The sequence below is a fragment of the Dipodomys ordii genome, unplaced genomic scaffold (assembly GCF_000151885.1).
Source record: "Dipodomys ordii isolate 6190 unplaced genomic scaffold, Dord_2.0 Scaffold197, whole genome shotgun sequence".
NCBI lineage: Eukaryota > Metazoa > Chordata > Mammalia > Rodentia > Heteromyidae > Dipodomys > Dipodomys ordii.
Genome location: NW_012267413.1, coordinates 665523 through 680069, shown reverse-complemented (window position 1 = coordinate 680069; position 14547 = coordinate 665523). Strand labels below are relative to the sequence as shown.

The following is a 14547-nucleotide window of genomic DNA, read 5'->3' as shown; positions in this document are numbered from 1 at the left end:
CACCTCTTCATTTGCTCTCTCCCAGTTTTTCCCTTCTGTCCTCACCCACATAGTTCATTTTAAATTTAGTGTCTAGTGAATAATACATTTCTGAGGAAAAACCCATGTAGGAAATTTAACTATAGTTCTGTTTTCTTCATAGAATGTAGGTCCATAGTGCAATCAGCCAGTTTATATCTTTACACAAACATGACAAAGACTCAGTAGCTAACAACCTAATTTTAGTTTCCTAAGTGATGCTATATTTTAAGACATAAGAGATCATTGGCAAGTTTTCAAACAAAGCAAGAAACTAAAAATTTAGGGTTTTAAAATGTGTAACATACCATGATTCTACTGGGATTCTCAAGAACATATTTTGTTTCATACTTAACAGGTGAACAGGTAGAGAGTGCTTAGAATTGTGATAGTATTTCTTGACCAGTAAGGTCAGACCAGAAAGTAAGGATCACTATAAGATCAGCAAACAGCAATAGAATAAAGCTCATTGTTTTCTAATTACATTATAATTGATTATGTGTGTGTATGTGTGTGAGAGAGAAAAATACACACACATATACACACACACAAACACACACAGAATTGGCCAATAAGTACACTAGGCTTACTGCTACTTTGACATGTACATGAAGTTGAAATATCTTTACGTTTGGCACAGACTTTAATTTTATCCCATATGTCTTAGCCCATTCCTGCAGCCATAGTAAAATGCTGGAGATTAGATAAGCAGCAGAAATTTATTTCTCCCAGTTCTGGGTACTGGGAAGTCCAAGATTAAGGACCGTGTAGTTTCTGTATCTGATAAAGGCTTAGTCTCTGTTTCTAAGATGGCACCTTGAAGTCTGTGTCCTCCAAAGAAACTAAATAGAGAGAATACTTCTACAAATTCTTAAAGAAAATTGTAGGCTTGAAACAGTGGAAATTACAAAGGAATATTGTTATATTGTTATATTTCACTATGTAAGATCCAAAGTTTCTAAAGTTTGAGAAAAGCTATTTATAAATAAAATAAAATAAATAAGATAAAGCAACAGAGGTTGTTTGGAAAAGGTAAAAGGATGATGTCCTCAATCTATAAGAAACACTATAATCTGACAGCAGTGAAAGCTCTCAAACAAGTAGTACCTAAGGGCTAATAAATATTTTGAAGCATTAGAAATATTTATAGCTACATTTTTCTCTAAGTAATAGTAATCTTAGAATATACATATTAGTTAGAATTGAAGAAAATAGTCCCAATTTTTTTTTTTTACTGTAGACATAAATTGGCACTAATTATTTAGAAAACTATGTTGGTAATATTTATCCAGTACCTTGACATTAATTTCATTTCTAGAAAACTACGCAAAGAAAATAATAATAGCAAATATTGTTAATGCATAGCTTCTCTCCATACTGGGATTTTAATTCAAGGCCTTAAACTTGTTAAGCAGGCACTTCATCACTTGAGCCATACTGCCAGTTCTGTTTTGTTTCAGTTATTTTGGGGCTAGGGTTTTTCATTTTCAATCCCCCTGCCTGTGTTTCCCCACCCCGACCCCTTGGACCCTCTGGGCTCCTTGTTCCACTTTGAGGCCAAAGCTCAGAATTTCTGGTTTCCTCTTCTACTTAATCTATTGTGGGAGGCCAGTGCAGCTGGGCCAAAGATCTGACATCACAGTGACTGCAAACAGGGCTAGGTAGTACTACTTTTCACGAGAAATAAGCTGAAGTCCAATAGAGCTATCACCAAAATTCAAAGGGAGGAGGGAGAAAACTAGCTGGCAAATTCTCTCCTCACCCCTTCTTCCAAGGGATTCTTTCTAAACCTTATGTTCAGTTCTGTATGCCCAGAGACTTCTGTGCACTGGAGCCGCAGCTGGACTTCTATGGGAAGCTTGGCCAGCTTGGTAGGAGTGCCTGTTCATCTTTGTCTGCTTCCTCTGCCTTGCTTTCCCTCAGTTACACTGATGATATTGCATCTTCCTCTAAATCCAGCATTAGACTTTGTTGTAATAGTAAAAAGAAAATAGAAGACAAGTACATTTAAAGGGGAAACACTTGCATAAAGTAGGTATATTCATTTTATGGAGTATTAATAGAAAAAGAATGTTATAATTTTGTGCTTACTGGAAAGATAATACTGGTATATTTGCAGTAAAATAGCAAATTACAGAGTAAGATCTATAGTATGATACTGTTTTTACTGTGATAGTAACTTTAGACAAAACAGATCTTGTGTATATGTATATTAGAGTAAGAATTTCTTTTTTTTTTTTTTTGGTCAGTCATGGGGCTTGAACTCTGGGCCTGGGCGCTGTCCCTGTGCTCTTCAGCTCAAGGTGAGCGCTCTACCGCTTGAGCCACAGCACCACTTCCGGTTTTCTAGTGGTTTATTGGAGATAAGAGTCTCACAGACTTTCCTTCCCCGGGCTGGCTTTGAACTGTGATCCTCAGATCTCAGCCTCCTGAGTAGCTAGGATTGAGCCACCGGCGCCTGGCTTAGAGTAAGAATTTCTAAATGTGGAATGCTACATCAGACTGATAACTCTGGTTGTTCAAAAGGGACAGTTACTAACTTTTCCATTGCATACTCTGTAGTGTGAGATTTATTACACTGAGAATTAGAATTAACTAGGTGATAGCTGGACAGTTGAATGGAAGGACAGAATAAAAGATAGAAAGAGAAATTATATCCAAACATAACTTAAAATGTCTGTATCTTTGTTCTGATTTCTTTGATCAATCTTAAGGAAGTAAGTTTTAGCCACACTTTAACATATTATTTGAATGGTAATAGATTAAATCTTTTGAAAACTCAAATTTGGCAATATCTATCACATATTAAATGGCCAGTAGTTCTATTCATAGAACTTTTATAGTTCTGCTGCTTGAGATATATATTAATATTTATTGAAAAAACTGGAAATAATACAAACACTATTTAGTCAAAGAATATTATGAATTCTATTCATTCACCAAAAACATTGATATTAGTAATTATATACTCCTGGAATGACCTATATGATTTGTTAAAGCAGCATCACCAAATAGTCTTAAGATTTTGTTTTAATACGCGTTATTACCCTGATACATTTCATTTTATTTCTCTTGGGAAATGTAACATAATGGACCTTTAAATGTTTATGCTTTGTAAATCTCTTAGAATAGCATATGATGTTGTGTATATCTGTTGTGTATGTGGAGGGGGGTACTGGTGATTAACTCTTGGCCTTGCATAAGTTAGGTAATGGCTCTGCCACTTGAGCTATACTATAGCCTTTAAAAAAAAACCATACATTAAGTATCCAAGGATGCATTACATTGTGATATTCCACACATGTATAAATTTTATGAATGTATTTCATCAGTCTCATCCTATCTATACTCTCCCTCCCCCACCAAGCCCCTGTTAAGTACTTCAACATATTACATTGTTCTGTTTTTATTTATGGCAACAAACTACTTCTACTATTCAGCCTCATTATTCCTTCTTCTACTGCTATGACATTTCTCCCCCTCCATCCTGTTTTGTACCCTAACCCCTTTATTTTGTTTTGAGACAGGCTCTTGCTAACTTTGCCCTTGCTAGGCTCAAGCTTCTGCCTTTGCTTCAGAGAAGCTGGGATTACAGATGTGTCCCAGTACACCCAGAAGAATAACATGGCTTCTATGATTAAAAACTAATAATGAAAAGTGACATATTCTCCCAAATTTTCATCATGGTTATATGTTTTTATTACAGAAAACAAATGAAAAATTAGATTTACTAGTGTAATACACTGGTAATTTTTTTCTTCTGTGTGTATGGGTCTTAAATCTGTGTATGTCTTGAACCTATGTTGAATTATTTTATACTTTGTCTTATTCCAAAAGCAACTGAGGTGACTTTTTTTTTTTTACCAAAGCCACAGAACGATTTCTGTGTTTAAAATAACATGAAATAAATGAACACTGAGTGAACACTTGGCCAAATAACAGTTGTCTTCACTACATTTAATTTTGTATGTGTGTAAGACATTTGAAGTCCTCTGAAGTGTGGAGCACAGGGCCATGTCTTCCTCCTTGGGATTCAAGCTGGGCAGTAAGTGGGCCTAAGTGAAAATTTAGGAAACTAAGGTTTCCTTATAATCAATGACTATCAATTAGTTCCTGTGGGACAAGCTACTGTATTTCTTTTAGACTTAAGCCTGATCTCTCCAATTGTGAGTCTAATTCTTCAGAATTGAGAAATGGATAGATACAGTGCTACTCTTTGAAGGAATAATACTACGAATTTAAAAAGTGTTACATAGAAAAATGTTATAAGGGAGAAAATCATTGTGTAGCAAATCATATTTGTAGATAATGTTCTTAATGGGGTGTGGAATTAAAAAGTAGAGAGCTAGCCAGGTGCCAGTGGCTCATACCTGTAATCCTATCTATTCAGGAGGCTGAGATCTAAGGATCGTAGTTCAAAGCAATTTCCAGGCAGGAAAGTCTGGGAGACTCTTATCTCAAGTTAATCACAGAAAAAACCTGAAGTGGAGCTGTGCCTTGAGTGGTAGAGGGCTAGCCTGGAGCAAAAGGAGCCCAAGGACAGTGCACAGGCCCAGAGTTCAAGTCCCAGGACTGGGGTGGGAGGGAAGAGAGAGAGAGAGAGAGAGAGAGAGAGAGACAAAGCAATGTGTCTGCCCAGTATATTCTTTCACATCACCTTCACTTCACAGTAATTATTTTCTTCTCAAGATTACATAAATTTTATGAACTCAGTAAATACCTGATTGCAAGAAAGGAGTTTATGTATGTCTTCCCATCCCTCCTCATTTTTAAATCCTCAGAGAAAAATTCAAGATGCTTCCAAATGTTGTGAAAAGATTCATTGTTCTGTTTTTAATCTCAGATAAAAGCATTACTTCAGTACACTTTGTAGCTTTCTTTGTGTTTGACAACTTCTTTTTAAAGAATATGTGGATGTTTTGCATCTGAAAGAAGCTGAAGGACTCAAAACTTGGCTAGCCCAACACTTGTCTTGTACCTGTGCAATGTTTCTACATAGGTGCTTAGATGAAACCCACACACTCACCTTTTATGTGTTCCTACAGGGAGTATACACAGTCTGCTATATATGAAAAATGCAGTTGATATCCAAACTGATCTCAAGTTGGGAGGTGCCTTCCATATAATTGACCGGTATTTATGGATTACTTACTGTGCCAAGGCACTGTGCAACATACCTAGCTACAAGGAATGAGCAAGAAACAGCCTTGAGATTGTCCATTTAGTACAGACTCTCATATACCTATTTCTCTAGTAGAAAATTGTGATCTATTTGCTCATTGGCAAATTTTCAACTGTGACACCACAGAGAGAAAAGTATTTTTGTTGTTGTTTTGTTTTTGGGTCCGGTCGTGGGGCCTGAACTCTGGGCCTGGACGCTGTCCCTCAGCTCTTCAGCTCAAGGCTAGTGCTCTACCACTTGAGCCACAGCGCCACTTCCGGCTTTTTTCTTTTTGCTTATGTGGTGCTGGGGAATCGAACCCAGGGCCTCATGCATGCAAGGCAAGCGCTCTACCACTGAGCCATCTTCCCAGCCCGAGAAAAGTATTTTGAATCTAGTTTATTTTTCAAATTGCAAGATGCTGAACTTGATGCAGTTTTTTTTTCTCATACATATATTTTAAAGTCAATTGAAGAGTTACATGGTAAAGACTGTGATACTTGCATTGAATTGTAATTATAGTTTCTTTTAGATAGGTACACAAATACTGAGTTGATTGGCAAAGCACTAATATTGATGTAATTCTATGATTATTGGCTTTATAAAATCTTGTTTTACCAAAATATAATTTCTAACTTAAAGGGTTTCTTTTTGCTTAAGATTTTTCTTTTCTTTTGCAGGAGTTTATTTTGTCAGAAGATTATAACAAGATGACTTCTGTGAAAAACTATCAAGGTAGGGAGTTGGAGGAAGTTTTAAATTACACAGTCTTCAAACTATCTATTGATGATTTTTCACAGTCTGATTTGGGAAAGATCTAAGCATTAAGATCTTTATTTGACAATTTGAAACTAGAATTCATTTTCCCATAATATAATTCTTTTTTTAAAAAATTTTATTGTGAAAAAACTGTACAGAGGGGTTACAATTACATGGACAAGATAATGAGTACATTTCTTATCAACCATAATATAATTCTTAATAATAATTTTTCTACTTTTTTACATCAAACATTTATTGAGAACCTACTTGTTTGTTTGTTTTGTTTGTTTGTTTGTTTGTTTTTGGGTCCGGTCATGGGGCCTGAACTCTGGACTTGGGAGCTGTCCCTCAGCTCTTCAGCTCGAACCCAGGGCCTCTGGCATGCAAGGCATGCGCTCTACCACTGAGCCACCTTCCCAGCCCCGAACCTATTTGTTATAGTAACTCAGGATTGGAGTAGTGAACAAGAAGTAGAATGTTTGTTTATAAGCAATCTATAGACCAATGTAAAATATGCCTAGATAATAGGTTCATTAAACTGTTGTGTGCTATATTAGAAAGTTCCTTTGTTGGCCTTTGCCTATTGGAATGACTATAACTGAATACAGCAGTCTCTCTTGTTCTCCTTTTGATTTGTTGGTTTTTAAAAAAAACTCTTTAAATTAAACATTTAAGTATTTTATATTTCAGCTCTTGCTTTTTACAACCTGAGCTTTTGTTCTTTAAACCTGAGTTTTAATTGTCTTGGCCACAAATTTGGGATATCACTGTGCTACTAGATCCATCTAAAGTATGCCTAGTTTGACAGGTACCTTTAAAATGGTTCCTATGCACACTGTCTCCTGTCATTCACACTCCTCCCCTTGAATATGAGCCGAACCTATAATATCTAGCTAGTCATGATGGTCCCTTCCAAGATTAGGTTTGGAGACACCAAGACTGGCCCTCTCTTCTTTCTTGTTTGTGTGTCTGATGGAAACCTGCTATCCTGTGGAGTCCAGTGGAGAGGCCTGTGTGCTGAGGAACTGAATGATGCCTTGTTCACATCCATTGATGTCCTAATTCTCCCAGTTCAGCCCAGAAGTATTATGTGAAAGGGCTCTGAAACAGACCTTGCATCTGTTAAGCTTTCAGATGAGACCTCATCTACATCCCACACCTTGATTCCATCCTGTGAGAAACCTTAGGGTAGAGGCATTCAGACAAAATGCACCAAGATTTCTAAGCCACAGAAACTAGATAACAAATGGTAATGGTTTTGATCCACCAACTTTTAGGTAAGTTATTATACACAGCAGTAGATAACTAATTTATGTGTGTGTAATCTGATTAAGAACAAAATCAAAGTTCTTCCCTCTCCTGCACACTGTTCTTTTTCTTCCTTCCCTTTTTTTTGCCAGAACTGGGCCTGTTGTTCTCCCTTAGCTTTTCACTCAAGGCTGATGCTCTACCACTTGGCCACAGCTCTACTTCTGACTTTTTACTGGTTAATTGGAGATAAGAGTGTCTCAGTCTTGTCATAGAACAAAGATGAACTTTCTGGCAGCCATTTTATACTGTAGTTCATATAGGGCATTTATTACCTCAACAGTCCTCTTCAGAATTATTTTTAGACTGTATTCTGTATTTTTGATTGATTTTTTTTTTTTGGTTATCCAGCTTTTTGATGTGGAGGGTTTTTTTGTTTTTGGTTGTGTGTGTGTGTTTTCTGTTTGTTTCTTTTTTTATTTTTGGTTGTTGTTGTTGTTTTGTCGGTCATGGGGCTTGAACTCTGGGCCTGGGCGCTGTCCTTCAGCTCTTCAGCTCAAGGCGAGCGCTCTACCACTTGAGCTACAGCGCCACTTCCGGTTTTCTGGTGGTTTATTGGAGATAGGAGTCTCATGGTCTCTCCTGCCCGGGCTGGCTTTGAACCGTGATCCTCAGATCTCAGCCTCCTGAGTAGCTAGGATTACAGGCGTGAGCCACCAGCACCCGGCTTATTTTTGGTTTTTTGAGACAGAGTCTCATGGATGCAGTCCAAGCTGGTCTCAAATTCATGGTCCTCCTGCCTTAGCTTCCTAAGTGCTAACATTAGAGGTATGTGTGACCATGACCAGCTTTGAAGTTGTTTTTGTTTTTATTTTTGGTTTTAGTTCCTAGACTTTACGTGCTGTTCATTATCATATTTAGTTCATCATCTCAGCTTATCAAGATATTTTTCTACTACAGTTATCATTTATACACTAATTTCTACCAAGTTTTGTGTTTTTTATAGATGTATGCCTGTTAAAATATGTGGTTCTCTACTGTCTTGTTAAAAATACTAACTGGTGCCAGTGGCTCATGCCTGTAGTCCTAGCTACTCAGGAAGCTGAGACCTAAGGATCAAGGTTAGGATCCAGTCTGGCTGAACAACCCAAGAGACTCAGTTCCAATTAACCAGCAAAAAGCTGGTAGTGGAGGCATGGCTCAAGTGGTAGAGCACCAGCCATGAGAGTACAAGGTCCTGAGTTCAAGCCCCATTATAAGTACAAACAACAAACAAAAAATTCTTATTGGCCTCACAGATGCACATATGAAGAACATATGAGAAACCAAGCTTAGGCACCATTATTTGAGAGAGTTTCTTAAAATATAGTTTATCAGTTTCTACTTTATCTGCAAGAGGATTATTAAAAAAATTGATACCTAGACTGTTATAGAAGTTTTCTTCACAAACATGGTAAAAATGGTAAGCAACACTTTTTGATGTTTTGGTTGTTTATTTTTATGTAATGATACGCTCTTGAGAAGAACAAAATTCCCCAGTTCCCAGAGCAGAGAGAACTAAATCTCATAGTAATAGACATAACAGCTTATATTACAGCTGTCTTGTGGAGATAAAGGGAAGTAGTAATAGCTAGTGCTTGAGTATTAACATGTACTTGGGGACCAGAGTCAAGGTTTGGAGCCTGAGGGAGATGAAACACTAGAACCAAGATTTCCATAGAAAACTTATAAAGGACTATATTCACATGGAATGAAAGGGGAAGAAACCTTTCTCTCATTGGCCCAGAGGTGACAAGGAAATTTATTCCTCACGGTGATGCTGAATAGGCAGGAACATCCATCATGATAAATCTAAAACTCACCCCAAAACTTTTGGGTTTCAAATGCAAATTTAAACCAATTATGTTGAGCTGGAAGGGCTGTGAAAATATTAACATAAAATTTGTTTTTGATTAGTGATAACCTTGAAGTACCTGCTAGAAATAAATGTGAAAGCTGTCTTCATAAGACAACTGGCACAATAGCAAAGACAAGAATTGTTTGGCTAAGGCGATAGGTCCATGGTAGAACACTCATCTAGTATATGCAAGGTCCCAAATTTGATCCCAGCACTACAAAACAAAAAACAAAAACTGCTTAAGATGAATACATAATTTTAAGAGTTTTGAAAATATATAGCATATATCACAAATTAGAGAAAGGATCTCAGAAAATGATCAATAATCTGAAAGAGACCAGAACATATTTTAACTAATTGAACAAACCAAAAGCTGGGTGTAGTAGTAAATATTTGTTATGCTAGTACTCAGGAGCATAAGGCCCAAAGATCAAGGGTTTGCAGCTAGCCTAGGCTAGGTAAGATCTTCTTTCAAAAAAAAAAAAAAAGGAAAAGAAAAAAATGGGGGAAAAAAGAAAGGAAAGGTAAACAGGGAGAAAGGGGGAGGGGACAAACAAATAAAATAGGAAGATTTTATTTCTTTTGATAGTACTGGGTTTGAACTCAAGGCCTCATAGTTGCTACAGGTATTCTACTACTTGAGTCATGCTTCCCCCTGAGCTATAGTTCTTTTTCCTTTAATTATTTTTCAAATAGTTCTTTTTCCTTTAATTATTTTTCAAATAGGGGTTTGAGTTTATTCTTGGACTGGCCTTGAACAAGATGCTCTTATTTTTACTTCTCACATAGCTGGGATGATAAGTACATACAACCATGCCCAGCTTTTTATTGATTGAGATTCTGTATCCTGAGAAAATCTCTCAAAAATGGAAATATTTTGCCAGGCGCCAGTGGCTCATGCCTGTAATCCTAGCTACTCAGGAGGCTGAGACCTGAGGATCGTGGTTCAAAGCCAGCCTGGGCAGGAAAGTCTGTGAAACTCTTTATCTCCAATAAACCACCAGAAAACTGGAAGTGGCACTATAGCTCAAGTGGTAGAGAGCTAGCCTTGAGCTGAAGAGCTGAGGGACAGCGCTCAGGCCCAGAGTTCAAGCCCCACGACCGACAAAAAAAAAAAAAAGAAAGAAATATTTTTTTTAGAAATAAAAATTAGAACAATTAATCACAATGGACATGCACTGAAAGAAGTGTTACAGGAAGCCCTTCAGGAAGAAAGTGATATCAAAGGGAAATGAACATCCACTAAAAAGAATGAAAAATGCCTAAATAGTAATAACTTTAAGATTGCTTGTTAGATAGACCATTAGGTAAGGACATTAGGCACTTAAGTAAAATTAATGACAAAGTTCCATGGGGTTCATATCATATGAAAAAGTAAAAATATGTGAGAACAATAACATAAAAGCCGGGAGGTAAGGAGAAATAGAAATATACCATTGTACAGGGTTTTTGTTTTTGTTTTGTTTGTTTGTTTTGCCAGTCCTGGTTCTTGAACTCAGGGCCTAGGCACTGTCCCTCAGCTCTTCAGCTCAAGGCTAGCACTCTACCACTTGAGCCACAGCGCCACTTCCGGCTTTTTTTTTCTGCTTATGTGGTGCTGAGGAATCAAACCCAGGGCCTCAAGCGTATGAGGCAAGGGCTCTACCACTGAGCCACCTTCCCAGCCCCATTGCACAGTTTTTATGCTATATATACATGAAATGTTAAGGAAGGACTCTAGTAGGTAACAATTAACAAGAAATTACAAATAATCCTAGAACAGTCATTAAAGTAACAATTGCAGCTTATAAGCTAACCAAGGCAATAAAATAGAATTAGAAAATAGTTCCAAGAGGAAAAAAAGACAAGGAAAAATATGAAAAATAGAAAACAAACAGAAAGATGATAGCTTTAAATATAACATTGACAATAGCAATAAATTATCTAAAGCCAATTTAAAAGGCAGACTGTCAGATTGAATTACAATCTTAGAATAGAATATAAGATGTTCACAGCTGACTTTAAGTTTAAAGATATAAGTTCAGAAAATGGAAGAAGATATGTCATGAGAAGACACTAATTAAAATGAAGCTAGATAGTTTTGTTAATATCAAAGAAGATCTCTGAGCAAAGATGATTACTAAGGATAAAGAAGATTATTTCATAATGAACCAAATCTTTGGAGAAATGAAAGACTTTCAAGCCCATTCTATGAAATCAGTATTTCTTGATGCTAAAACTATAATAACAAGAACAGAAAAGTAGTCTACCATTCTTCATTTAACCAAATCCAGTAATATGTTAAAAAATTATCAAGTCAATTTTATCCCAGAAATGCACTATTGGGTCAACATTAAGAAACATTAAGTGATGTCTACATCACTGAGAACAGGTGCTCAACAGACACTTTTCTGCTCATGTACATGGCAGTAATGTAGGGGAGAATGATGGAAGAGGTGAGACTGATCAAGATGCATTGTACTCATAATTTATGGATTTGAAACCTCTTTATATAACTATGCAATAATAATGATAATAATAATAATTTTTATAACTATAAGGATGGGGTGAAGTATTTGGACATGATGTATAAACCTGAATTGTCAATACTTGGGAGGCTGAGCCAGGATAATTGTGAATTCAAAGCCATCCAGGGCTATGTAGTGAGACCCTACCTCAAAAAGCAGACAAATAAACAACAAAAGGAGTACCCACAGGATAGCCAATTCAACAAATGCCTGTTTGTTTTAAATCTAATATTTAAAAAGAAAGAACCTCAGGGAATATGGAAGCAGCAATACTATGACTTCTCTATCATTGTATCTGCCTTCTAGAGAACCAACCACCATAAAGGTCAAAAGTAGTCTTTGACTAAAAATATGATTTCATAGACAGACTCCTAAAGATCTTTTTATCCATGTTATAAATATTCAGAATCCTTATTCAGGAGACTATAATCGAGAATGGCAGTTCAAAACCAGCCTGAGCAGGAAAAAGTCCATAAAACTCTTATCTCCAATTTACCACCAAAAATCAGCAAGCAGAGTTGTGGCTCAAGTGGTAAAACACTACCCTTGAATGAAAAAAATCTAGGCCCTGAGTTCAAGCCCCCAAACTGGTTTCATTATCACATATATTTGTCTTTGGCATAACAGATTTCATTCTCTTTTTATCATGCTGCCTTTTTTTCTATATATTTGAACAGAAAGTTGTTCATTTGTAATTTCATTAAGAGTTTCCAAAACACTCTTCAACAACAGAAACAGTACATGCTTTAATTTTATGAAAAGTGCATTTAAAGTGGCAAGACATTACAAATGTCATTCCTGACTGTTTTATGATCACACTGGGTAGCAACCTTAATATGTTGAGAAACATGGCCAAGTCATTTGAAGCTCTTTGAGACAATGATTCTTGGGTTAGCACAAGTGGAGTAGGAGTGGAGCAACAGGTAGAGATGGGTCATTATAAAAAAAAAAAAAGTAGGGCTGGGAAGGTGGCTCAGTGGTAGAGGGCTTGCCTTGCATGCATGAGGCCCTGGGTTTGATTCCTCAGCACCACATAAGCAAAAAGAAAAAAGCCGGAAGTGGCGCTGTGGCTCAAGTGGTAGAGCACTAGCCTTGAGCTGAAGAGCTAAGGGACAGTGCCCAGGCCCAGAGTTCAGGCCCCACAACTGGACCCAAAAACAAAAACAAAAACAAAAACTCAGGCATGCCTGTCTACAAGGGAATCCTGCCCTGATAAGAACTACTGTTCTGCCTTGGCCCTAACAGCATATGATTGTTAGCTCTTTGGTAGGGTGGGGGGAAAGGGGTGATGCTTCTCAGGACCATGCTTTCCAAGTCTTCTTAGGATTATCATTATGCATTGTATTTTTTTGTCTCTTGGTTTCTAGCGCATCAGAGCCGAGTGACGATGGTCCTTTTTGTCCTGGAGCTGGAGTGGGTGCTGAGCACGGGACAGGATAAGCAGTTTGCCTGGCACTGCTCTGAGAGTGGGCAACGCCTGGGAGGCTATCGCACCAGCGCTGTGGCCTCAGGCCTGCAGTATCCTTTGCCAGATGAAACACCTTGGTGAGAATTTAGCTGTTGACCTCTGAGTCATGAAATTGGGGGCATGTACATGAAATGTTCCTATGATTTGCTGAGTTGGCCAGTATGGAAAATGTTCAGAAGGTTTGTTAAGACACAAGTTTTCAAGAGCCCTGATGTAAGAATAGAGTAAGTTAACTTCACTTGAAATAATAGACCCTGCTGACTGCTGTGACACAGAACTGTAATATGGTTCTGACATCTAGACATACACAGCCCAGGTGTAGGAGCCTTAGCTGCAGAAAACTATGGTACATTGAGATAAAACCATCACCAAAACGCAACATTTTGGTTTTTGCACTTCCTTTATAGACAGTAATGCTGTAAATCTCTATTTGGTGCTTAAGGAGAAAACTGCAGGGTTCCATTCATTTTTTTAAATACGTTTTTTTATTGTAAAAATACCATACAGAGGGCTGGGAAAGTGGCTCAGTGGTAGAGTGCTTACCTTGCATGCATGAGGCCCTGGGTTTGATTTCTCAGCACCACATAAGCAGAAAAAGCCGGATGTGGCGCTGTGGCTCAAGTGGTAGAGAGCTAGCTTTGAAGAGCTGTGGGACAGTGCCCAGGCCCAGAGTACAGGCCCCATGACTGGCAAAAAAAGAAAAAATACTGTACAGAGGGGTTACAGTTACAGGAGCAAGGTAATGAGTACATTTCCTATCAAGCATTGTTATCTCCTCCCTTGGTTTTCCCCTAGCATCCCTTCCCTCCTCCCTCCTCCCTCCTCCTCCCCTCACCTCCCCTCCCCACTTAAATTGTAAAGTTCATTTTTCAACATAGTATCTTGTACATCTCATTGTTACAATGGGTCAACCTGTATCCCTATTTAAGCATTTTGTTTTTTTCCTTCCCCTCCCCAAGCTAGAGAAGTGTATATATAAGCTGCAGGGCACTGACATCAAATACAGTGAAAACAGGGGTCATGCCATGGGGGAAGAACATACAAAAATAAAAAAAAAATCACATGGTACATTATAAATACATTAGGAACAATAGCAAGAAAGAAAAAACCACTTGTGTCCCTATAGGGGTTTATTTTGCTTAATATCATCTTATCTGGTCATATGTACATAGCTTTTGACCTTTTCTGCTTGGCCCAGACATATACTAGTTATTGCAAATAAGGGAAACCATAAGACCTCTTTCTTTGGGCCTGGCTTACTTCACTTAATATAATTTTTTCCAAGTCTTTCCATTTCCTAACAAATAGGGCAATGTCATTCTTTCTGATGGAGTGTGTGTGTGTGTGTGTGTGTGTGTGTGTGTGTCTGTGTCTGTGTCTGTGTGTCTGTGTGTGTATCACATTTTCTTGATCCATTCATCTACTGAAGGGCATCTGGGTTGGTTCCATATCTTAGCTGTGGTAAATAATGCTGCAACAAATATAG

The 14547-nt window shown here is 37.6% G+C and overlaps 1 protein-coding gene across 1 annotated transcript in view; it reads left to right on the top strand.

The window, feature by feature from the left end:
* The window catches only part of Wdfy2 (WD repeat and FYVE domain containing 2), a 74267-nt gene that overhangs the window by 15502 nt on the left and 44218 nt on the right, over positions 1-14547 (top strand). Inside the window, exons 2-3 of the mRNA XM_013034846.1 lie at positions 5860-5914; positions 12961-13111. Of these exons, the coding sequence (XP_012890300.1) occupies positions 5860-5914; positions 12961-13111 (206 nt within the window). The remainder of the gene's footprint in view (positions 1-5859; positions 5915-12960; positions 13112-14547) is intronic.